General features: G+C 39.9%; 1 protein-coding gene across 7 annotated transcripts in view; it reads right to left on the reverse strand.

Moving 5' to 3' along the window:
* Positions 1 to 25,480, reverse strand: part of LOC108703035 (arf-GAP with GTPase, ANK repeat and PH domain-containing protein 1-like) — a 255,703-nt gene that overhangs the window by 79,543 nt on the left and 150,680 nt on the right. For all 7 annotated transcript variants that reach the window (XM_041578782.1, XM_041578781.1, XM_018238943.2 and 4 more), the window contains 4 exons: positions 24,286 to 24,420; positions 9,992 to 10,119; positions 9,093 to 9,248; positions 6,186 to 6,278 (listed from right to left, as the gene is read on the reverse strand). In XM_041578782.1, coding sequence (XP_041434716.1) covers positions 6,186 to 6,278; positions 9,093 to 9,248; positions 9,992 to 10,119; positions 24,286 to 24,420 — 512 coding nt within the window. The remainder of the gene's footprint in view (positions 1 to 6,185; positions 6,279 to 9,092; positions 9,249 to 9,991; positions 10,120 to 24,285; positions 24,421 to 25,480) is intronic.

Genomic DNA, 25,480 nt, shown 5'->3' on the forward strand with positions numbered 1-25,480 from the left:
GCATGTAACTCCAGGTTACACACCAGTCTGTATACCATACTGTAGATCCGCTACCCATTCTAGACAAGTGAATTATTCAGATACTGCCCAGGTGCAATCTTTAAGCAGAGATCAAGATGATTTATGGCAGAGCTGTGTGGCGGGCACTAATGCCCATAGGGCACTGGAAGTCATGGGGGTAATTAAAGGAGAGCTGCAATTTAAAAAAAAAGCAAAGATAAGAGTGGAGAGTCCTAGATCTATATTCCAGGCAGTGCAGTTTTACTCTATAATGCATATTAGCTCAAGTAATAAATAAACTGCGAAGACCAAAATACACAGAGAGCATTGTAAATACCAAAGAAAAGGCAATGGGCAGACACAAGCTCGATCTAACAGAAATAGCTAATTCTACACTCTGTCTGACAGGGCATAAACAGCAGGCTCTGGCAGTTACCTGTGCATAAAGAGCAAAGAGATTGAGCAGTCTTTGGCATAAACACAACTCATTACTAGGGGGAACTATTTACTGTAGCTACCTTCCAAACACCCTTGGAGCTGGAGGTCCTCAGGTTAGACAGCATGGATATAAAATATAACTACTGCCAATTTACAAAAATACAGCAGTGAGCCCATAATGGTGGTCCTTGCCCAGAATCTTTCCTCCATACTAATACAGTTGCTGCTATGATGCTTGTACAGGCAAGAGATAAATGTGCTGCACACAATGAGACTTTCCTCCAACAAGAGCTGATAAGTCTATTCCCCACAGGCTCGGGGCAACAATCTGCACTCAACTCTCCAGGCTATTTTTGAATGGAAAACGAAACCTTTTCCCACTGTACCGTCACTGATCACATAGGCGCTAGGTGTGTTATGGCAAACGTGAATTATATTATAGGTGAAATAAGAGGCAGGGCAAACCACTTCACAGAGTGATTCTTGGTTCACCTCTTGTACAGACTAGTTATATGTCTATTCTTTATCCTAGTTATGGCTAATGTGGGGGAAGACAAGGTGTAAGACAGAAAACACGTGCTTTCTTTGGCCCTTAATAGGCCTTTGACCGACACTCAGCTTGTTCTCTTTGCCCCAAAAGGAGCAGCCCGTTCCAATGACAATCACACAAAGCTTGGTCGTAATTAGCACTTAATTAGCACCGGGGAACAGATGTTGTTAGAGCTTCAGCAGTCACACAGGTTCGGTAAACAATGCTTATGAATCTAAATGAACATATGAAGCACAACGTGCCTGTCACAGTAAACTGAATAAATATGAATGGTGGACCAAATCATTAAAACTAGCAGTGTAGGCATGATGAGCAGAGTCCTGGTGGGGTGGTTGCCATGAACTAAGATCAACGGTCTCCCATCAGACTACAAATATAGCAAGAAAGACTGCTGGATTGCTTCCTTTATTGCATTTTAAAAAGTAAACATTTGTGATTTTATTGTCCAACTAATTGTAGTGTTGGTCTCCTTAGATTGGTTTAGAGCATTGGCTGGTGGAGGACAGATTTGGAAATAATGCTTCTTTCTACACCTTAAAGCCTATTAAGGTATGTACAATTATTATGGAAGTGATGGCCACAGTCTACATATATACCCTAGTTATGAGCGGATTGCTTATAAAATCAGTTAGGGTCTCAAAGTGGACTTCACCCTAAAAAGGCCAAAAACCACTGCCTAAATATAACTGGAAGCCCACACAGGTGTGTACCAGATTCCATATCAGGGCAAAATGGAATGCATTCATTGTGTAAGCTTGCAACAAGTGTTATTACCAGTGTATATATACTGCTCTTGGCCGAGTATGTACTAAATAAGGTACATGTGCCAGTAGAGGATACATCTGGTGTATTGGTTTTTAAGTCTGTATATATAAACAAAGCATCAGGGACATACATAGTTATAACAGGAATCTGGAAAAAAAAAATCTTCACACCTATAAAAAGCCCTATACACTTATTATTTTGGTTCATGCTCAGAAAAAGGCAAACAAACTGCTTCACACACAATGCACCTAATGTGCACACACACACGCACACAATGCATCCAACGTACAAACACATACTGTTCCTATCATTACATCTAATTGGTAAACATGATTGTGGAGCTGGGAGAAGAGACACTTAACGAAAAGCAACAAAAGGGGGAAAAATGTAGTGAGAGAGAGAGAGAGTGTGCAGACTCCAGGGAATTACCAAATCAATTAACAACTAATTCAGGATGTAATTTCCGGATTGCCTCTTAGCACAAAACTGTATCTTTAATTTCTCAAGCAATAAGCATCATCCAGAGAGAGGGCTCTAACACACACTGACGCTTCAAATGAGTTTACAAGTATCTCTTTTTGATTGGCTATATAACATTATTTTCTTCACAGTTCGTTGACACTGCTGCCGAGTGCTTGGAAAGATTTAATTATACTGGTACAATCGTTAGCAGCATTCAGTCCCATCCACAAGGACTCATAATGAGTCTCTGTGACTCAACCAACGCTGGGTGACCAAATTATATGCGGCAAAGTGATACAATTCCGCTCCTAATGGGAAGCTGTTTATGGGCCCCATTTAATAAAGATTTGTCCCACAGGCACTGGCTCGAGGCACTGAGAAGAGACGTACAAACTTCTGTCCAGAGGTCTGATCTATCTGCAATGACAGCAGGCGGGGAGATGATGCCTGTGTCGTACAGTCCTGTATCACTGGGCAAAAGTGAAGCTGTCACAAAGAGAAAGCACTCAGCAATAGAACACACTCCCTAGCAGCAACTGCTTTCAAAGATCAGTCAAAATATAAACAGGTACAAAAAAAAAGGGAGGGGGTAAGAAAAACACTGAACCCCTCCCAAAAAAAACCGTAGGGGATTTTACAAGAATATATATTTTCATTTATGTTTTAGTCAGGTTCAAGGTGAAATGGTTGCAAAAAAAGCACAAAAATGGCATATGCACATGCCTCTTGTATTCTCAATTTTAGTATTAAGCACCCCATTACCACCCTCCAACCTACAGCACTGCCAGATGTGACTGCTGTAGAGCCCACTAAGGACTATTTCTTAGATCACCTTCAAGGTTCACACCTATTATTTTGGAGTGAATTGCAAAGGGATAAAAGTGGCAAATAAATGTACAGTATGTAAAACAATTGTCCCAATTAGTGTGTTTTGTGTCACTAGAAGTTACGTGGCTGTATGATAGCACAGGACAGAAAGAGGACAGAGGTGTTTGGAGGAAACAAGCCTGGGCAGCGGATACATGAGCCAGCACTGATCTGCATGTAACCTTCCCAGCCCCATTTGTACCTCATTAACTGCCACTGAATTAACAAGATTTATGCAAATGGCACCACAGAAGCCTCTGCTTCCCATTGCAATCAAAAGTCCAGAATTTACAGCTCCCCATCCCGACACCCACCACACCAGAGAAAGAAAAGGCAATGATGACCTGGCTGGATATAGCAATATGCTTTAGTGTACCCATTACACATTTTTTAACATGCACGTCAAATATATAACAAATGCAGTGCATATAACATTACCCCTTTCTGAATATCCCGGTTGGGGTGCTTCTATAACTGTTTCTGGGATAATGTTACAATATAAAACTTTCCATCGACTACTCTAAAACCATAACAATATCTTAGTTTTATCCCCATTGCACAGTCATATGAAAAAGTTTGGGAACCCCTCTCCACTTTCAACAAAAAAGATAGCAGTGGTATGTCTTTCATTTCCCAGGATCATCTGAGTACTGGGGTGTTTTCTGAACAAAGATTTTTAGTTAAGCAGTATTCAGTTTTATGAAATTAAATCAAATGTGAAAAACTGTCTGTGCAAAAATGTGGGTACCAGATTGTAATTTTGCTAATTTGAATGTATGTAACTGCTCAATACTGATTACGGACAACAGCAAATTGGTTGGATTAGCTCGTTAAGCCTTGAACTTCATAGGCAGGTGTGTCCAATCATGAGAAAAGGTATTTAAGGTTGCAAATTGCAAGTTCTGCTTCTGTTTGACTCTCCTCTGAAGAGTGACAGCATGGGATCCTCAAAGCAACTCTCAAAAGATCTGAAAACAAAGATTGTTCAGTATCATGGTTTAGGGGAAGGCTACAAAAAGCTATCTCAGAGGTTTAAACTGTCAGTTTCAACTGTAAGGAATGTAATCAGGAAATGGAGGCCACAGGCACAGTTGCTGTAAAACCCAGGTCTCTAAACACACTTTGAAATCTACAAAGTCATTTATGCAGAGTGAGAAGTACAATATTCTGGAATGGCCGTCACAGTCCCCAGACTTGAATATCATGGAAAATCTATGGGATGATTTGAAGCAGGCTGTCCATGCTCAGCAGCCTTCAAATGTAAATGAACTAGAGAGATTTAGTATGGACGAATGGTCAAAAATACCGCCCCAGAATCCAGACACACTCGTCAAAGGCTATAGGATGCATCTAGAAGCTGTTACATTTGCAAACGGAGGCTCAACTAAGTATTGATGTAATATCTCTGTTGGGTGCCCAAATTCATGCCCCTGTCCAATTTTGTTATGATGCATATTGAATATTTTCTGTTAAACTTTATGTCATTGCTGAAATATTACTTTCCATAAGGCATGTTATATATTAAAAGGAAGTTGCTACTTTGAAAACTAAGCCAATGATAAACAAAACTTCAAAGAATTAAGAGGGGTTCCCAAACTTTTTCATATGACTGTAACTTCAGTTACAAATGTCAAAAAAATTTGTAATTTTCAAAATGGTTTTAAATAGGGCATTGTTAGGACAAGGGGTCACCTTGATATACTTGGTATAAAAGACAATACATTTACAATATGTTTTAATCAAAACTTAGCATTAAAAGAAGATTAGGAGGTCACAGCTTCTGGCCTGCAGAGATTATTGCTTTCCTGTATAGCTGTTAAGGTGATTGTAAGATGGCAAACTAAGGACTAAAAGAAGACCAAATACAACACCAGGTTTGAGAAATTTTACACACAAATAATAAATCCTTCGTTTTGCCTATTATGGGTTTCATGAATATCTAGGAAATACCCTAGTGTAAAAGCAAATGTAACTTTATTCTGGATTCTGCATTCTGAATGCAGTTTAAGAAACGATGGGTCAATCCATCCACCTATCATACAAGACAACTATAGTGGGGACAAACTAGGAATGATAGGAAAATGGAAGACTTGAGTGCACATACAGTATTTACTAATGTTATATTACCAGTTATCTGCTATAACAGGCACCTGTGTAATAAGATAATAGGGATTTAGCCAACAGGTAGCATCACAAGCAGAACTGCATAGATGATATCCCAGCAGGTAAAGGTGTACACAACATATTTACATCTCCTATGCGTTTATGAAAGTGCAGTTTGGAAGTCCTGGGTCACTGCAGAAGACATGAGAGTGGAATTCCTAGTGAGAGTGAAGCTGGAATCCTTATTCAATGGAATGGCTCCTGCTTGCTGTGCCATGCCTGCTTGGCTTGTTATATGTTGTGAATCTACACCAAAGCATTTAGGCTAGTGACGGCTGCTCCTGGGCTAACATTTCCCAGCCAAGGTTCCTGCTCGCTCTGCCTTCCCACCCTTCCCACAGCAAGTCACCAGAAAGGATTAATTAAGGCCGTTCATTAGAGCTGTAAACGCTCGCTTGGGTAATGGAGGCCTAAATGAAACTGAACCTAATCAAAAGGTACAAGTACTTCATTAGCAAATTACAAACAGGGTCTTGCAGTTGACACGTTCTGTGTGGCTAATTGCCTGCCGGCCATCGGAGGGGGGCTCAGATTAGCAGCCAAATCAAGCCTGTTCGCGGTTATCAGAGGGGGTTTTCTTTCCCCCCCCGCAGACAGGCGCAGAGAGGCCCAATCAAAGACTCCTGCACAAAAGCGTTACTTTGAAGCTGCCTGGGCCTAGCTGCCTCCCCCTGAACAGCTCACTTCATTAGGGTCTGTTGTCACATGGCAGCTCCCCTCCCGCTCTCACACCAACTCCTTATCCTAATGATCCTATTTTAATGTGCGCAGGATTCGTGCCTAATTGATGTCAAGTGAGCAACTCTTGCACATTCAGGGAGGGGGAGCATCAAACACAGCTTGGAGAGCGGGGGGCTCGGAAACGAGACCCCGAGCGTGGGCTCCTCTAATTACACACTGGAGCTTGGCGGTGGGAGGCGGGGGCCGAGAGGAAACTTACCTGTTTAATTGGTATTGCTCGCCCGCTGCCGATGCTGTCTGCTCTGCTCTCTAGACCTTTCTTATCTTTGTCTGGGTCGCTCCCTTTGCGAGACTAAAAAGCAAAAGTTCAAATCCCGTTAAAACCTCCACAAACACAGAGCGCCTGCTTCACTAGCGCTCCCCCCGTTAAGAGCAGCCGCTTCATTTCATCCCTTGTGGGTGCTGAAAATAGATATATAAAAACTATATAAAAGAGTGCGGGCCCCTATGGTATGATTTTGTTCCAATTAATCACTTGGCTAATAAAGACAAAAACATCAATTCAAGATGGCAATTCCTGTATTCTATTGGCCAGCTGATTCCATTATTATATAGTGTGCTACAGGAAGGATACACAGCTTGCACTATCTTAACCCCATCAACCTTAGCATCCTGTCAACTCCCATCAGCCTTAGCACCCAACCTATGTAAATCTAGTCTCTAGACATAAAAAAGCTTGACAGGCTGCCAGTATATTTTTTTATTAATATCTTATGCCATTGGTGCATTGGAGCTTGCAGCTGCCTTTAATAAAAAAGGTAAAGACACTTCTTAAAGGGATACTGTCATTGGAAAAAAAATTTTTTCAAAATGAATCAGTTAATAGTGCTGCTCCAGCAGAATTCTGTGCTGAAATCCATTTCTCAAAAGAGCAAACAGATTTTTTTATATTCAATTTTGAAATCTGACATGGGGCTAGACATTTTGTCAATTTCCCAGCCGCCCCTGGTCATGTGACTTGTGCCTACACTTTAGGAGAGAAATGCTTTCTGGCAGGCTGCTGTTTTTCCTTCTCAATGTAACTGAATGTGTCTCATTGGGACATGGGTTTTTACTATTGAGATCTACTAGATCTACTAGATCTACTAGACAGCTGTTATCTTGTGTAAAGAGTGATTGAAGTTTATCAGAGCACAAGTCACATGACTTGGGGCAGCTGGGAAATAGAAAATATGTCTAGCCTCATGTCAGATTTCAGATTTGAATATAAAAAAATCTGTTTGCTCTTTTGAGAAATGTATTTCAGTGCAGAATTCTACTAGAGCAGCACTATTAACTGGTTCATTTTGAAAAAAAAAAAAAAAATCCCTTTAACATAGTAACTATCTAGAATGGTATTTTAGAGGGAAAAGTTGTTAATGCCCCAGCATCTTCTTGTAATTTGGTTAGCTATTCATCTTCTTTTTGGGCAGTTAAACTCCACCAGCAAGACATGCTATGCTCTTTCTTACACGGCAGTGGGTAAAGTAGAGAAAGTGATGATACCCACTTGCATACTATGCAATATATTGTAACTATGTGTTGGAACAGACTGTTCCATGTAACTGGCAAGTTTATTGGCATCTTCCACAGCAGTGCATCTTACTCATACTCTGCTGTCCAGCCCTGTTTTAGAATAATGAGAATGTGTAAGTCTCTTGGATATTTAGGAAAAATTGCTTGTCTGAAATGCTCTTTTATAATTCAGAAATCAAAGGTTTCATCTTTACTACTTGAAACCAATAAATTAATTTCAGAGAACTTCTCAGGCTAGGAAATGCATATGGCCAAGCTGTTCTAATAGTTTAAGCTGTATAGATCTGACATATGCATTTCAATGCTGTATAATATAAGCCAGGAGAACGATCACAGGGAAATAATACTACTTATTCCCTGTGAAGCCCGGACTCTGGCTTCTATGCCCCAAAGAACAGCCCTCTCCTTCCACCTGCCTCGCAGTAACGATTGAACAAAGCGTCTCTCTGGGCCTCTGACAAAAGCGCTAAATAAAAGTGGCTCTTACATTATGTCCCCCACCATCTTCTAGCCATTACGGGAGCCCCCTCCACAGACAGAGATTTATAATATGAGCAAAAGCAGTACATCTCTCACTCTGCAGAGTAACTAACCCTGACAGCTGCACTCCATTACTCTGCCCGGCAACATTACTCACAGGACAGCAACCACTGGGGAGGAAAGTCTGGCTCCCTGCATCCCATCCTTTCAATTTACAGTCGCTCCCTTAAACACGGAATGGGTTAAAGCGGCTGAATGAAGATTGCGGATTTTAAATTAAATGAACTATATTCTGACTTATTTATAAAAATGCATGTAAAAGAAAATCATGATTTTTTTTTTTTTTTTTTTGAAACATCCATTTTTTTTAAAAATTATTTAGGGTCGTTTCATATTCACTGTAATCCAGTGTACTAGGGGATTACAAAATTGTAGAATTTATAAAGGTGGAATGTGAACGTGGTATCATTCTGATTAAGCCTTTTGCAAGAAAGGTTTGGAATGTGCAGTCTGTCAGTTTTTTTAAAGCAAATATCTGTCACAAAGAATTTCCTGAGGTTCAACAGTTATTTGTTCTTTGCTGCCTCCTGCTGGCCAGTGATGTGAGTTACAATAATGGTGACAGTCAATTACTAAATGTCGATAAGAATTGTGAAAGATAAAGATGCAAGTTGGCATTAGAACTGAAAGGCTTATACACTTGCCTTTACCTTGCACAATGGGGATTCCTGCTTTGTTCTGCAAATTGGAAGCAGAAAATGGTTAATGTCCACATCTGTCTAACTAAGCCCTGGCTGCAATTAATGAATTAGTTCATTAGTGTTGTTTCTAGTTTCTGACGAGTGAGAATAACATGACTATATATATATATATATATATATAATATATATATATATATATATATATATTATATATATATATATATATATATATATATATATATATATATATATATATATATATATATATATATATATACACACACACTCCATAAATAAGTGTTACAGCCACCTAAGCTTGAGTGCACTCCCTGCGAGAATCTCTTGGAAGAGAAGAGTAACTTCTTGTTGGGTAGTGATCATTGAATCTAAGTGACATGGTGTAGGCTCACCGTGAAGAGGTTGGAACGCCGTTTTGATTGCTTGCGCACAGGAGTAGGTGTGCTGGCTGCTGGGGGCACATCGATCCTCAGTTCCTTCTGACTAGTACTCGGTGTAGAGGGGACAGATGAGGAATAGTCACTTAGGCTGCCCCCACCATTACTGGTCTGTGAAGGATGGGGTAAGTAAAAATTAGACATATACAGTTTGTAAAGAAGTCACAATAAATAAACCTTCTTGTGTAATTCCATGTGAAATGTAACAGGATTTGTACAGTAAAATATAAAAACAGGGATAGACTGTGAGCTCTTATGAGCAGGGCCCTCTTTACCCACTGTATCAGTCAGTATTAATATGTAATCGCTATATTCACATATACTTATTTCTATTGTTGAAAGTTCCAAACAAACCGCACTTGTTCTGTTTATGACTTTCTGGGTTGGGTGCACTTCATAGAGCTTATCCACCCCAGCTCCTCAAAATTGCACATAAATCTTGTCAAACAACCACACTCCAAAATTTCTTTTCCTTTAAAATGCCTTTAATGATCACATGTCAGAGCAGTTAGTACAGAGATGCAACATTTTGAGTGGCTCCGCTTGATAGAGACTGGGGAGCCACTCGAAACGTTGCATCTCTGAACTTGCTGCCATGACATGTGATCATTGAAGGCATTTTAAAGGAAAATAAATTTTGGAGTGCTGTCGTTTGACAAGATAACAATGGCACTAACATAAATATGCAGCCCAACGGTAATGAAACTGTAATAATTCATTTTCAGGCTATATTTTCACCTATACCATGACCATACATTGTCTAGACATCCTGAACGTTTCTTCATAGTGGTATGTTGGGTGTATACGCATTTTACATATATGGCCCCCAGTTTGTTTATGTCAAGTGCAGCTACCTGACTAATGTGAACAGCCGAAACCTGTGTGGAACAGACAGACGTGTGGCTTGGGGAGTTTGGCAGGGACTTGCAGGGTCCGATGGAGAGCTGTTGCTTCTTACGGGTGGCTACAATTTTCTGGGCCACTGTAGAGAAACAAAAAAGAGGAAAAAAAGAAAAAGAATGAGAGAAGAGTGAGAGCAAAAGAACAAACACAGAGGAACAACAAGTTAGAATTATTCTGTATGCTGCCACAATGGTTTTGAAATGAAGCAATCAAGATGTGACTGAAGAGATCAGGCCTCTTCATAATAAACGTTCCAACAACAAGTTAAACAAGAGAATGGAGGGTCCCAGGTTATACCTTTCCTGGGTCTCAAGGTAGTGTATTACAGTAGGTGTACTTTACAGTAGCATTACAATAAGCACAAAGGTGCAACATTCTAATATGTGAAATTAGAAATAAAAAGTAACAAATGCATTGCATTCTCCTAACACACACATATAGTAAATACAGACTGAGATGCATTATACCAGAATACTGATATATATCTGGCACAATATACAGCCCTCTTGCTCTGTTCTGAAATGTCCTTATTAAAGCTGCCTTTGTACTAGTGCAGAATCATATGCTAACGTTCACAATAATTGCCAGGGAGTGGTTGATGCTCAGGGAACAAGAAGCAAGGAAATTCTGGGTACATCCTGTTAATCAATTCTGCTTGGTGGGATGTACAAACTAAATGGGAATGTTATACCTGTTGGAGCAGCATACAGTATGTATTTGGTGGTCTGGGAAGTTTTTTGTTTCTCAACATTCTAAGGAAACTATATAAACGATCTATATCACTTTACAGCACTGTGCAGTTACTTTACTGCAGTAGGCAATTTATGGTAATGATGTCACTTCCTAATGTTTGGTCTGTTTTGGGTATATACAGGTATAGGACCTGTTATCCAAAATGCTCGGGAGCTAGGGCTTTCCGGATAATGGATCTTTCCGTAATTTGGATATTCATACCATAAGTCTACTAGAAAATCATGTAAACCTAAATAAACCCAATGGGCTGATTTTGCTTCCAATAAGGGTTGATTATATCTTAGTTGGGATCAAGTACAAGGTACTGTTTTATTATTACAGAGAAAAAGGAGATTATTTTTAAAAACTTGGATTATTTGGATAATATGGGGTCTATGGGAGACAGTCTTTCAATAATTCAGAGCTTTCTGGATTATGGGTTTCTGAATAATGCATCCCATACCTGTATATTTATTTTGATCCCAGGCATGGTTGCCATGAGAAAGGTTGCAGCAGGGACCAAAACGTCACGTTGGCTGTTCATGGAAGTTTGATACATTTTGAATTTTTTCACAAGATATCTCTGTGTTGCTGGTCTTTTTTTGAAATATATATATTGCCATATGACGGTACAGCAAACTAAAGTTGACATAGACATGCAGATTTTAGCCTCTTATCGTACGGCCAACTCTCTCAACCTGCAAATAACCATTCAGATTAAATACAGAAGTAAAAGAACAAGCCAGAATATGTTCTGGCCATGACAGCAATTATACAAAAGATATGTCTGAGAAAAACTAGTGACAGTCACCCATTTGATATTGTCAGATAGGCAATACATGCAGAGAAATTATTGTGAGCTGTCAAAAAATCTTTTAACTTGTCTGATCGACAAAACAGATCGCCATGGTATGAAAAATGTTGGGACCATCTGCGCGGTCCAAAATCATACAAAACTAGTTTTCATGCAACTTTGCGTCTAAGGCCATCTTAAGATAGTTCCTGTGCACAGCATATTCTGTGCTTATACGTTCAACCTATAGTTGGCTACACAATGCTTAATTCATCTCTTAGCCCATAGAAGCAGAGAATGTAACGGAAAATTCCATTTTGCTTGCAGCTTTCTGCAAAGGACAGTTAAATGCCAGGCTGGCCATGTACTGTGGAAAATATGGAGTGCATTGGTTTTTAATTTAAAGCAAAGATAGCGTGAATGAGGTATAAATTCTGTTTTACAGAGGTACACAAGGTTTTTACAAAAAAAAAAAAAAAAAAAAAGACCAAATGAAATTTAGTGGGACTGCACCTTTAATGGTGACATTAAATGTAGAGAGTTTTCAGAAAGGCGATAATCCACCCCTGAGCGCCACTCGGCCAATGCCATGAATCCTACAGTAGCCATAAAACATCCCCCCTCCCAAAACCTGACACTCTCTTCTAGCCTCGCTCCCTCTCTTGCAACATTAAAACAAATTTATCTTCATTTATGTCGCAATTACCTCTCCGGGTTGTTAATTTGCTGGAAATGGAGCTATTCTTTAATTGCTCCTATTAATGGGGGTATTTAAATGCGCTAGTAATAAGATGTTACCTTCAGAATGGTACAAAGTCACCCACAGCATCTCCGAGAACACAATTCTCTCAGTGCTGTAAACCCACCCCTCTCAAATTAGGAGGTGGGCAACCCACACAATGGATTTGGTGTAGCCCCTGTGCTCTGGAGAGCCTGATGTCCTCTAAAGATCCCCATAGACGCAAAGAATTTTCTTTCCGAACGACCGATTTTAGCTAAGTCCAACCAATCCTTCGAAATTATTGTGAAGTTAGTGGGATTCAAACGATCGTACATCTTACGATTTTTCGTCCGACATCTGTCGGAAAATTGATCGGCCATGTTAAAAAATCTTTATCGGTCCCAGTGCAATCAATGTTTGCAGGGACAAGCAGGCAGCTACCCTTTGTTTTCCTGGCAAATGGTCTTTTAAGTTGATGGACAACTCCTACGATCGTTTTGAGATAATCGTGACGATCGGATCTTTTAAAAATCTTTACATCTATGGCCAGCTTAACTCTCTTCTAACAGTCAATCTGCACTGAACTCTTTATAAATGAGGTTTGATAAATGAAGATAAAAAACAAGATACGGGGGGGGGTCAAATGAAGCTGTAGAATAAAGTGAACTATTTGTTAATGAGCAGGAAAAAAATAATAGGGTAACAATTGTGGGGTCCCCACATTGCTGGATTTTCCAGCACTGGCTTAATGTCACTTGATTTGGAAAGAGAAACTGTATAAGCTCCTGAGTCAAGCAGTACATATAATATTCCCCCAGTCTGTTGCTACAGTTTACATAGCATATCCGCACCTTTGGCTTCCTCTTTGCCTCTACCCGCACAGTTAATTTGCAATAAGATTATATAAATAATGAAAGCTGCCGTTTCATGGAGAAATTCTGCTGTTAAACGTCTGTTTCAGGAGAAGCCATGAAGTTCTCAGTGCTGTAAGATTTATAAGGGACGATGAAAGACTCCCAACTCTCATCTGAACACAGACAGTATCATTACAGCGGGCACAGCATTCTGTATAAGAAAGGCAACCATGGCATTCACACAAATACACATACAAATTCAGCCCGTATAAAAGTGTACTAGCCAGAAGAGAGCTGGGCTGCAGGACACTATATAAGGCTGTAGAACCTCCATCAAGCTGGAAGGGAAGCTGTCGTTAACAACAATTAATGCTGTAAGTATTTAGCCCAAGCAAGTACCAATACTAGAGATAAACCTTTGCAGTACCTCTCACCCATATACATACAACATGGGTCTTAAAGGAGCTGCAGTTTGCAGACATACACAATCCAAATATTGCTTTGTGCTGCCCTTGAAGAATTGCAATAGTGTTTCATGTAATCACCAATTCAATTTTAATTAATGAAAAAGTGGCATATTTTTTAAACATTGCTGCAACTTTACGGCATGGGGAAAAAGGGATAGGCAAACAGCAGTCCTCCAGATATGTAACTGCCAGCATCCCACAACTGCCCTCTAAGCAGAGGTCTCCAGCTGGGGTCTTATTAAGCCAGATGCGACCCTTGAAAGATATTTAACGGTAATCAGTCTGTTTAAAGGCTCCACGGACTTCTTTTCATGACAATTTAATATAAGTTGTCCCGCTAACACGAAGAGGTACAAATAACGTTCTCACTACTTGTAAGAGATGTATGGTTGCACCGTGGTTATGTGATTACATGCTTATATGTGCTCAGTGACTTACTGTGCAATAGAATGCTGAATGTACATTAATGTATACACTAGTGTATGTGCCTTTATTATTATGCTATTGCACCTATAGCAGCTCTGGACAAAGACACCCTGTGTATATGCTACTTCCATGCAAACCTTGGTACTTTCAGTCACAGGCATGTAGCCCTAGCACAGATCCTGGGTCACAAGTTTGCCTCACTACTCTTTATGCAGAGTCAGACGGAAACCCTCTCATTCACTACACATTTAGAATATTTATGGGTTTCTGATGAGGCCGGATCTGCTGTTACCATCTAGTTTTGAAGCTTCATTTTGCAGCTCTCTCACCCTTGTACAGCTCAAAGCTCATCCAGACAGACAGAGAATGCTCGGGGGGTACATTAATATACCTCAAAGGTTACAAGACATGGCCCGCTGGCTCCTGCCTACTTATTTCATGGATTATTACCAAACTTGGCAATTTAGCATCTACTCTACTGCAGGGCACCAGCACCACCATCTGTACACAACAAGAAATGCAGCACACAGCCAAAGAATCATTTATAGATAAGCTAGTCAATGCTGACGGTATCCATGGTGTTAAAAAAAAAAAAAAAACATTCAGTAATGTATATCATAAGAATAGTTAATCCTGTATTGCCTGGAAAGTATATACAGTTATCCTACTTCTGTGCCCTGCAGAACTCCGCTCCCTGGGAAAAATATACAGCCAATCCTGGTTCTATGCATATAGCAGTGCTATGCAACTGCCCCCCCCCCAATAGGTGTGGTTTAAAGTGGGTGTGATTTTAAAAAAGGGGAGTGGTCAATACAATGGCTTCCATTATTGGCCCATCGCCATGTAGGTCCCTCAGTACCACAGAAGTTGGACAGCACAGCCCTAAATAATTCTACTCACTGTGCCCTACAGAATTATATTCTCTAATAACTACACATAATAATAATAAATAGGGAATAATATACAGTCTAGCTAGTTTTAGGCCTATGCCTTAAAAAAATTCTACTCATTGGGAATAATATACAATGTAGGTAACCCTAGCGCTGTGCCGTATAGAATTCTACTCACTGGAAATAACATACAATATAAGAATTCAGTGGTTTGTGGGGTGGTAGGCTGGTGTAAGCATGTACTGACTGAGAGAAGTAATCACTGTATGGCTGTTTAAAGGAAAACTATACCCCCAAAATGAACACTTAATCAACAGATAGTTTACATCATATTAAGTAGCACATTAAAGAATCTTACCAAACTGGTCTATATATTTAAGTAAATCTTGCCTTTTAACATCTCTTGCCTTGAACCACTATTTTGTGATGATCTGAGGAAGAAGTGTTGAAGCAAAAGACAAAACTCTGTCTGTTAATTGGCTCATTTGACCTAACAAGTATATTTTGTCTTTGTATGTTTGTGTGCACAGTGAATCCCAGGGGGTGGCCCTTATTTCTTAAAATGGCAATTTTCTATTTATGATTACCCAATGGCACAGACTACTAGAAAAGTATATTATTATGAAAATAGTTTATTTACATGAAATAGGGTTTTACATATTAACTTGTTTTATGCAATATCTTTTTATAGAGACCTACATTGTTTGGGGAGTAGTTTTCCTTTAATGCTACTCCATAGATAACCAGCGAAATGCACCAATAATTTGCTAAAGCAAAGTAAACTGCAGATCACCCATTCATTTAAACAACCAGTAACATCAAGTTTTTTTAAAGAAAAAAATATGTTCAGCTCCTCTTCTGAAAGCGATCGTGTGATCCATTATGCAGCACTTGATTTCTACTCCCTACCTTCCTTATAGGAGATAGAAATCCAGCGCCGTATGATGGATCGTCGCCTTTTCTGAAGAGGAGCGCATGCTGAGTTTTGGTAAATTATTTCTTAATAAAGACAAGTTTCATTTGTCTTTGTGTTTTTTTCCGTTGTATACTAACGAATTTAAAAAAAAATTATTTGATGTTACTGGTCCTTTAAATAAACAAGAAAGGAAGTGTGCCCTGAACAATTGGTTCCCTTATCATGTACTTTGATAAAGGCTGACCTATCCATGTGTCTTTATAGTATGAGTGCAGCAAATTGCAGGTTGTGATTTCAAGAAATGGGTTCACAGACCAACTTGGGAAATGTCATTGTCTACATCAGTGTTGTTTCTTTGCATACAGTGGCCTAACTATTCACTATACAAACTGATTGGAGTCCAGATTTACGTAAAATTATGTCATCTAAAATGGTCAATGGAGGGCCACATCCAGCCCAAAAGTCTCCAGGTAGCAAACCCTGATCTATAATTTACTTTGCTGCATACAGTATTCCTATTTGTAGCAAATCTCTACATGCAAAGATCTGTACATTCTTATATTTCTTATATATCTTTACTATGATCAAGGATGGTCTCTGTGATTACAGACCCATAGTATTCTTCTGTGTTTTATGAATATGCAAATACATCTCTCAGTATTGATTCATTAAAATTATCCTAAGAGACATGGTTTGTTATAACATTAGGAAGAATGCTCTTCCTGGACTTGGTCTGTGCTAAACATATTCAATCAAAATGTTGGTTATTTTCAGTCCTATAATTTAGAAGAGCTGATACCAAAATGTGGAAAACATAATTTTGGGCAACACAATTTTCAAAAATAGCGGAATTCTTTGAATCTTGTATATTCCTGATGAATAACCACTAAAATACATAGGGCAAGTTGTGCCTGCATTTGTTATATAAAGCAGGGTTTGGCACAAAGAATATTGTCAATCTTCTGTATAGCATACCCCTGCAGCTGCTGTCAGAATTAGAAATACCATCATCTCTGTTAAACGACCAGAAACAATTTAAAATAAATAAATAATAATTTGTTTGTATAGATCGAAAAAAAACCACCAACACTAATTAAACTTTAAAATCGCAAAGTCTTTATTAAGAAATAACTAACCAAATCTTCGCTTGTGCTCCTCTTTAGAAAGTGATCGGGCGATCCATTGTGCGGCCCTCGATTTCTCCTCCCTGCCTTCCTTATAGGAGATAGCCAGGGAAGAGAAATCGAGCACCGCCCGATGGATCGTCGCCCGGACGCCTTTTCTGAAGAGGAGCGCAAGCGGAGTTATTTCTCAATAATGACTTTGCGATTTTAAAGTTTAATTTGTGTTGGTGTTTTATTTTTTGATCTATAAAAACAAATTAAAAAAAAAAATTATGTTACTGGTCCTTTAAGCAAAGGGATAACTGCAGCTGTATATTGGCATCATTTAAAGGACCAGAGCGCTCTTATTTCCGCATGTATAGCACATTCGTGCCATCTAGTGGATACAAGAAAAAATGCAGTTAAGACATCAGCAACACTAGCAGTAAAGTGTTCAGTTCACAGACTTTCTCCATGCCATGCAGAGTATTCAGTGACTGTCTGGCACCTAAGGTTCATAAACAGTTTAGATCAGTACTTATTTTCTCTGTGGGATACTACTGCTGCATACCTCCCAACGTTTTGGAAGTAAAAAGAGGGCCAAAATTTTTTTCCGCACGTAGCGCAGCAATTTTTTTTGACCACACCCTTTCTGTGGCCACACCCCCTAATTACCATGTTTGTTTTACAAAATTTGGCAGGTTATGAAAGTTTGAAAATATTTCTCCTTATCTAAACAGTTTTTGTGTCTCAAATTTGTTACAAGGTATCTTATTTGCACCTGTTAGTTGTTCTGGGCTCTCTGCTAAAAGCCAATTAAGTGAGAAACTTTGTTTCTTTTTCTGGCTGTTCAGTGCATAGAAAAGAGGGACTTTCCAGTACAAATAAGGGACTGTGGGTTGAGCTGTCAAACGAGGGACTGTCCCTCCGAAAAAGGGACAGTTGGGAGGTATGCTGCTGCTACTACTGCAGTGCAACTCTTAGGCCTACACTTTTATAGTTACATAGTTAAATCAGGTTGAAAAAAGACCATCAAGTTCAACCCCTGCAAATGAAAACCTAGCATCCATACACACACCCCTCCCTACTTTCACAGAAATTATACATGCCCATATCTATACTAACTATAGAGTTTAGTATCACGATAGCCTTTGATATTATGTCTGTCCAAAAAATCATCCAAGCCATTCTTAAAGGCATTAACTGAATCAGCCATCACAATATCACCCAGCAGTGCATTCCACAACCTCACTGTCCTGACTGTGAAGAACCCCCTACGTTGCTTCAAATTAAAGTTTTTTTCTTCTAGTCTGAAGGGGTGGCCTCTGGTGTAATAATGGTGCCCTAAGTAAATGCATGCAGACGGTGGCTGTAGCCATAGAAAACTCAATTCCTCTCATACACTAAAATAAGTTGTTTTGTTTAGCACAAAGGGGCAACGTGTAAATACAACGGAAATTCCTGCTATAGAAAAGGAGATCCTGTGGCACCTGTGAAAAATTATCAATCTAAATCGTACCACACAATCCCTCCTTGTGCAAAAATTCATTATGCATTATGCATTAGCACTCTTACAAATCTGCGGGCACAGAGAAGTAATTAGCTCAGAATGAGTACTAAATGATGTGTTTTCATAAAGAATTTCTGAACTGTGCACTGGCCTCTAAATGTGTAACTCTGGCTCCCATGAAAAACCTATGCAAAATGCTTTGTGATTCACATGCCTTAGGAAAAAACATCTGATATAGAGAATTAAACATGGGGCACAGCCTTATGCCTCTAGGATTCGCCATTTTGCAAAGGGTACATTGAAGAGGCGTAGAGAGCACCCTAATATACTAAAACCCTGTGGGGGCATTTTACCCTTTGCAAAAAAAAATATATAAAAAAAAAAGCTGTGGGCTTATTTTAAAGGAAAACAAAAGCTTACCCCATAATCTTTGCAGGAAGTCAAAGCAATGAGTATAATCCGGCCAGTTAAAACATTCCTATGCATGAGGACTTATGGAGAACTAAAGTAGTAGGATATAAAGGAGAAGGAAAGTCTTCTTCCACTTGAGGGTGCCAAATATGTGAAAAAAATATAAAAAAATGGCCTTAAATCCATATGGCTCCTCCTCCCCTGTGGATAACACAGCTCCCCCAGCACATGATTTAACACCTTAGGGGCCCCCAACAATAATGTTTAAATGCTAACAAACCCCCAGAACAAATACCAGGCATATGTTCCACAGGCAGAGCAGGGCACATACAGGGAGCATAGGGCAAGCAGAGTATGGCACGCAGGGAGTATAAAGTGGTCAGAGTATGGCACACACAGGGAGTATAGGGTGGTCAGATTATGGCACACACAAGGAGTATAGAGCAGGCAGAGTATGGCACACACAGGGAGCATAGGGCAGGGAGAGTATGGCACACAGGGAGTATAAGGTGGTCAGAGTATGGCACACACAGGGAGTATAGGTTGGTCAGATTATGGCACACACAAGGAGTATAGAGTGGTCAGATTATGGCACACACAAGGAGTATAGAGCAGGCAGAGTATGGCACACACAGGGAGCATAGGGCAGGTAGAATATGGCACACACAGGCAGGGCCGCCATCAGAAATCGCAGGGCCCCATATGAGAAAAATTCCTAGGCCCCCTGGGCTGCGCCCACCACAAGCCTCACCTACAGGTCCGCCCACCCCACAGGTCCACCCCCCACCACACACTAATAAAAAAAACATTGTTGGCTATGGTTCCCACATGTTAATAAAAAAAATATTGGTGGTCAGGGCCCCCCCATTGAAATATACATTTGTGGTCAGGGCCCCAAATTAAAAAATATTGGTGGCTAGGACCCCACATGGGAAACAAAATTGGTGGCCAGGGCCCCCCTTAAACGTCCATGTAAAAAAACTTGCCCCCCCCCTGAAGTTTTAAAAAAAATTTGGTGCCATGTTGTACTTACTTCATTAGTGTGGCCCACCTGCTGTCAGTGAGCTGCCAACTACAGAAGGGAGGAGGGGAGCACAGGTGGCTGCATCTTCTTCCAGTGACAGCATTTTCTTCCACTATTGGTTACAGAATTTCAAGTCCTGGTAAAGCTGCATGGTGATTGGATGAGCTGGAGGAGAAGTTCAAACCTCAGCTATCCTATCCCTGAGCAGCTCAACCGGGACTAATCAAGAAAGTGCGGCTTGGCCGGGTCCCCCTTACCCTCGGGCCCCCCTTACCATCGGGGCCCCCTACAATTCTCCCCCCTGTCCCCCCCTGATGGCTGCCCTGCACACAGGGAGCATAGGGCAGGCAGAACAGAGCAGGAGACAGAGAAGCCTATCAGGACCACTCTAAAAGTAGTATATACAGTGACAAAGTGCTGGTGCCCCTTCAGCAGTTTGTATGAGTGTGAACAGGTGAACAATGTGGGCAGTTTCAGTCTGGGATTTAGATATGAACAATAGTTACAACTCTTACAAGTGTGAACAATGCAAGGGGCGATTACATGTGTGAACGATACAGGGGATTACTGCCTGAATTTGAGCTTTAAACAATACAGGGGCCAGTTAATCTCAGTACGGATACCTTTTAAAGATTACACATGGTAAGGAGACACAGCAGGCAGACTTTCATATGGGGGGCCACACAAGGGGAGTTGCCAGCCAGTTGGACAGCCATGCTGTATAGTATCTGACATGTCAGGTTGTGGGCTTGCAGATGAAAGTACCAGTAGCAATACAAGGTAGGGCTACTAATGTACTGCTCCTTTCATTTGGATTCACTGCTCAACAGATAGTAGAAAGTGGGGTTCACTCCTTCATTCTTGGTAAAAAGATATCTGTCAGGATTATCTGGTCAGCACAGGGAAAATTATGCAAAACCAGTGGTTATATAGCCTGGTTGGCAATGCAATTTTCCAACCAAGACATATTGAATCTTCCTTATAATAAAGATACATAGTTCCAAATTTACCCCCGTTGATCTGTAGCTTGTAAATGTTAGTTTGCCTTCACCCTGTGCCAAATGGCCTTGTACACGTTCAATAGATCTAGGTTATAATTAGTGTCTTAGGAATCAAAGGAAAAGATCCTGCAGAGAAGAAAGTAAAATTATATTTGTTTAACGTAACCTTAACTGCATAAATGAATCATCAAGTATTGGCCTTAAATGTCCTAACCTTTACTTATCTTCATTTCAAACAGTAGAAAGGTTATTATAAAAAAAAAACAAAAAAAACCAAGAGCACTAATTAGCTCTGATAATTCTATGTAGCTGCACACCCAAACCACTCACCTGCTTCTGTCCTCTTTATATTTATCTGCTAAAATATCTGTCTCCTCAATAGTCTATTGGCACATGTGGTGTTTTATCTGCTCCTTACTGAACCATAATCAGTAGCACTAACAGAAATAACTTACGCATATCAATCCACACACAGGGTCAGATCTTGGTGCTCAAGGAGCAATTGGCATGTCCTCAGTGAGTGAAAAAGCTCCTCTCCTACAACAGTCTCTCCCCTCTCAATTACTGCCCTACAATTCTTCCCCCACTAACATTCCTCCCATCCAGCTGTCATTCCTCCATTAAAGACTCTATACATAAAATAACAAATAAAAAATCAAATTTTAAAAGTATTGTAGAAGTGATACCTATATTGGCTAACAATAAAAATACATTGCAAGCTTTTGAGCACCAAGGCCCCCTTTGTCACTTCTACAATACTTTTTGTATTTGTTTGTTTTGTTATTTGTTATTTTTGCTACTGGCTAACACGGTACCACAGTTTTTGTTTTATGCTTAGCAGTCTATACAGAAATAGTGTTCCCTATTACTCCAATACAGTTGTCTCCCCAAAACTCCTTTCCTACAGCTGTCTTCTCTCTCTGCTGTTTTTCTTCCAAACTGCACTCTCTGCACAGTGTTCCCTATTATGCCTCTACATCTCTCTCCTATAGCTCCCCCCCCCAAACTTTCCTCCCCTACAGCCCTCTCCCCAACAGCGGTCTCTCCCTTACTGCACTCCATCTCTACAGAGTTCCCTATTACCCTTCTACAGCTCTTTCACTACAGCTTATATTTATTTTCTGCTAAACAAACTTATAACTAAAAACAAAATGAAAACAGAATGTGCACAGTCTAGGGTAATGATGCACAAAAGGCAGCCATTCTATTACAAACTGTGGCCTTGTGCTAGCAGACTCACAAGGAGGCTTCACCTACTGTCGGCACTAAACTTAGATTATAAGGCAGTCCCCCCACACACCAATCTCCATAAACTCACTGCCAAGTCCAGACTATTCTTGAAATGGCAGGACTCATTTGAATGTCGCAGAGGCCCACCAAGACAGAACTCCTCACCAGCCCAATAAATAGTGACTGCCTATGGAAGCCCACCATTCTCAGCGTGGCAGCCCACCATTCTGAGTGTGACAGCCCACACTGGTCTTAACGATGTCATCACAATCATCTCCATATCCTTCTCACAACTACTTCACAGAGGTCCTCTTGCTTACTGATGTTAGTGTGACCCCCATCCTCTCCTGTGCAAGAAAGCTATTACAGTTATAGGTTCTATTATTTTAAATGCTTGGGACTTTGGGTTTTCCTGATAAGGAGTTAATTGATTTGGATCAGCACACCTCAAGTCTGCTAAAAAATTGGGATCATCACACCTTAAGCCTGCTAAACAACAGTTAAAGGATAAGTAAACCTTTAAAATAAGTGAATGTAAAATTAATGATTGGGCTATTCTATGAAATTTTGCAATGTACATTCATTATTTATTTTCTTTTAATTCCAAGATATTAAGGGATACATGCGCTGTTAATGTGAATTCATTTTGTTACAAGAGCGTCGCCTGCTGGTCAGTTTCCAACCAGTCTGATCACCAAGTAGTCAAGGAAGTTGTCAGGAGAAAGAAGGAGGCTGCTCTGATGTTCTTCTGCTTAGGAAAGATGTGAGAAAGGTTTCTAATTATTTTCCTAAACAGAACAACATCAGAGCAGCCTCTATCTGACCAGCAGGCGACGCTGTTGTAACAAAATTCACTCACATTAACAGTACATGTATCCCTTAATATCTTGGAATTAAAAGAAAATAAATAACGAAGGTACAAAAGTGCTTAGAATAGCACCCTCATCAATTTTACATTCACTTATTTTAAAGATTTACTTATCATTTAAATATACTAAATATGATTGTTTTGCCACTAATGATTTTTTTGCAGCTTAGCTACCATTAAAAACAGGGTACTGTTGTATTATTACAGAGTAAATTTCAAATTCAAAATTCAAAGGTAAAGGTAAAAAATAGCAATCTCTGCTATTTGAACTTTTATTTATCTCTAAGACACGTTCAGTCACTGAAATATCCCCATACTCAAGAAAGGAAGGTGAAAACGGATTAAAGTTTCATATTGAGACGTGTTGTCTTATTATTTTTGTCCTATGAAGGAAGCCTTGGTATTCTACAGTTCCCTTATTTCTTGAGAAAACGGTGATCATTTTTTAAAAATTTGTATTATTTGGAGGTGTCTAGGTATTGGTTCCTGAAGTACCTGTACCTTTTATAAAGAAAAGAACCTCTTGCTTCCATAAAGACAGTACCGGCTTAGCTTTCAGCCTCCTATAGCATATTAAACATTATACTAGGAGACAGCCGAATGCAAGGCATAATGGACCAGAGTGTGGTGGTATGACATAACTAGTAGCAAAAATATCCCTACAAATCTGAACACCAAACATTTTTGTACATCTCACCCTACAATAGTGGATGCCTCTGCTATCATTTTTATTGCCAGCAGAGGGAGCGCCTTACTTACAAAAAAATCTGCAATCAAAAATCAGTTGAAGACAATATACTATAATTCAGCAGCGGATAATGGTTTTGCAGTGTCCTTCTTCCTGCTGCTACTGCTGAGTGCAAGACAAAATGGGTACATATTTACTTGGCTGCTCAGTAACCCTGTCTGTAATCCAGAGAGAGAAAGCAGGCAATAACTAAATTATGTATTGATTGGGCGCCAGTTATACAAGCTCTTTGGAGACATTAACGTCCTCAAAAAAAATATCCTGCAAATCAGGAAGCAGAACATTCAGCCCAAACAATGCACTTATATATAAGTGCATGAATTCCCCAATTAAGCAAATTATGTGCAGGGCCATTTTTCTTATCATTTATGAGAAATTCCAAATCTAAGGCCTACCAGCAATGTGCATATAATTAACATACAGAGATTATCTGTAAATCGACACCTTTAATATAGATTAAGGGATAAGAAAACGTGTTAAACCTTGAGAGTCAAATTTAATCTACACCTTCCCCTTCCCAAAAATAAAATGCCCTGGTGTCCTTCACTTACCGTCCTGGAAAACCCGCTCCACATTTAGCCCATAGGTGGCACAGGTCTCATAATAAGTGCATCGCTTGAGGTCACTGGAAAGCTTTCTCGCCCGGCTGTCATCAATTACACGGGGGTTACTGCAGCTGATGGCATCTGTGAAAATACATATCATTCTCTAAAATAGTTCTCTAAAGTACAGAGAACATGCCCAATTCCATGTATTAATGATATATTTTATTCATGGCAGGAAATCGTAGCTCCACTTTACCGGGCCTCATTGAAACCATCATGAGCCAGTTAGTTGCAGGTAAGAGCAGAGGTGTCAGAGCTGGAAAAACTCAAGCCCAGCTGAACACTAAAAAAAATAAACTGTTAACACTAGCACTTAATGGGATTCGGTCATGATTTTTATGATGTAGTTTTTATTTCTAAATTACACTGTTTACACTGCAAATAATTCCCTCTACAATATAAATTTAATTCCTGAACCACCAAGAGTATTTTTTTTAGTTGTAATATTAGTGTGTAGGCAGCCATCTCAGGTCATTTTGCTTGGTCTTGGTCAGAAAGAGCCAGCACTTTAGGATGGAACTGCTTTCTGGCAAGCTGTTGTTTCTCCTACTCAATGTAACTCAATGTGTCGCAGTGGGACCTGGATTTTACTATTGAGTGCTGTTCTTAGATCTAAAGGCAGCTGTTAGGGAGCTGCTATCTTAGGCTGCTGGGGGAGAAAGGGGTGATATCGCTCCAACTTGCAAAACAGCATTAAAGAGCGACTGAAGTTTATCAGAGCACAAGTCACATGACAAGCACTATTAACTGATGCGTTTTTTTTAAAAAAAATCTTTAATCTTTATTTTAACTGTACCTTTTGCATTTATTATCTTTTCATTTTTTGTTCTGCAGGACAGTGATGTGTGCATTTATAGCACCACTGCAATTACAAATAACTGAACATTTGGAATATTGGAACTCTACAAAAAATTGCACTATGCAGAAAATGCACAGAGGCACTGCTGCAGCCTGGATCCCTGTGCCAAAAAGGGTCAGTATGCATTTTTTTGCACTAAAATTCCTGACTAACGTAGTGCCTCTGGGTGCAGATACATGCGAAGGGGCTGTTCCTCGGCCAGTGATTATACACAGGTCGAGAAACAGCGCAGTGAGGCACAAGCCTTAAGTTAAGGCTGCGGGTGTGCTAATCATAAAAGCA

Source organism: Xenopus laevis, chromosome 9_10S (genome assembly GCF_017654675.1).
Source record: "Xenopus laevis strain J_2021 chromosome 9_10S, Xenopus_laevis_v10.1, whole genome shotgun sequence".
NCBI classification, from domain to species: Eukaryota; Metazoa; Chordata; class Amphibia; order Anura; family Pipidae; genus Xenopus; species Xenopus laevis.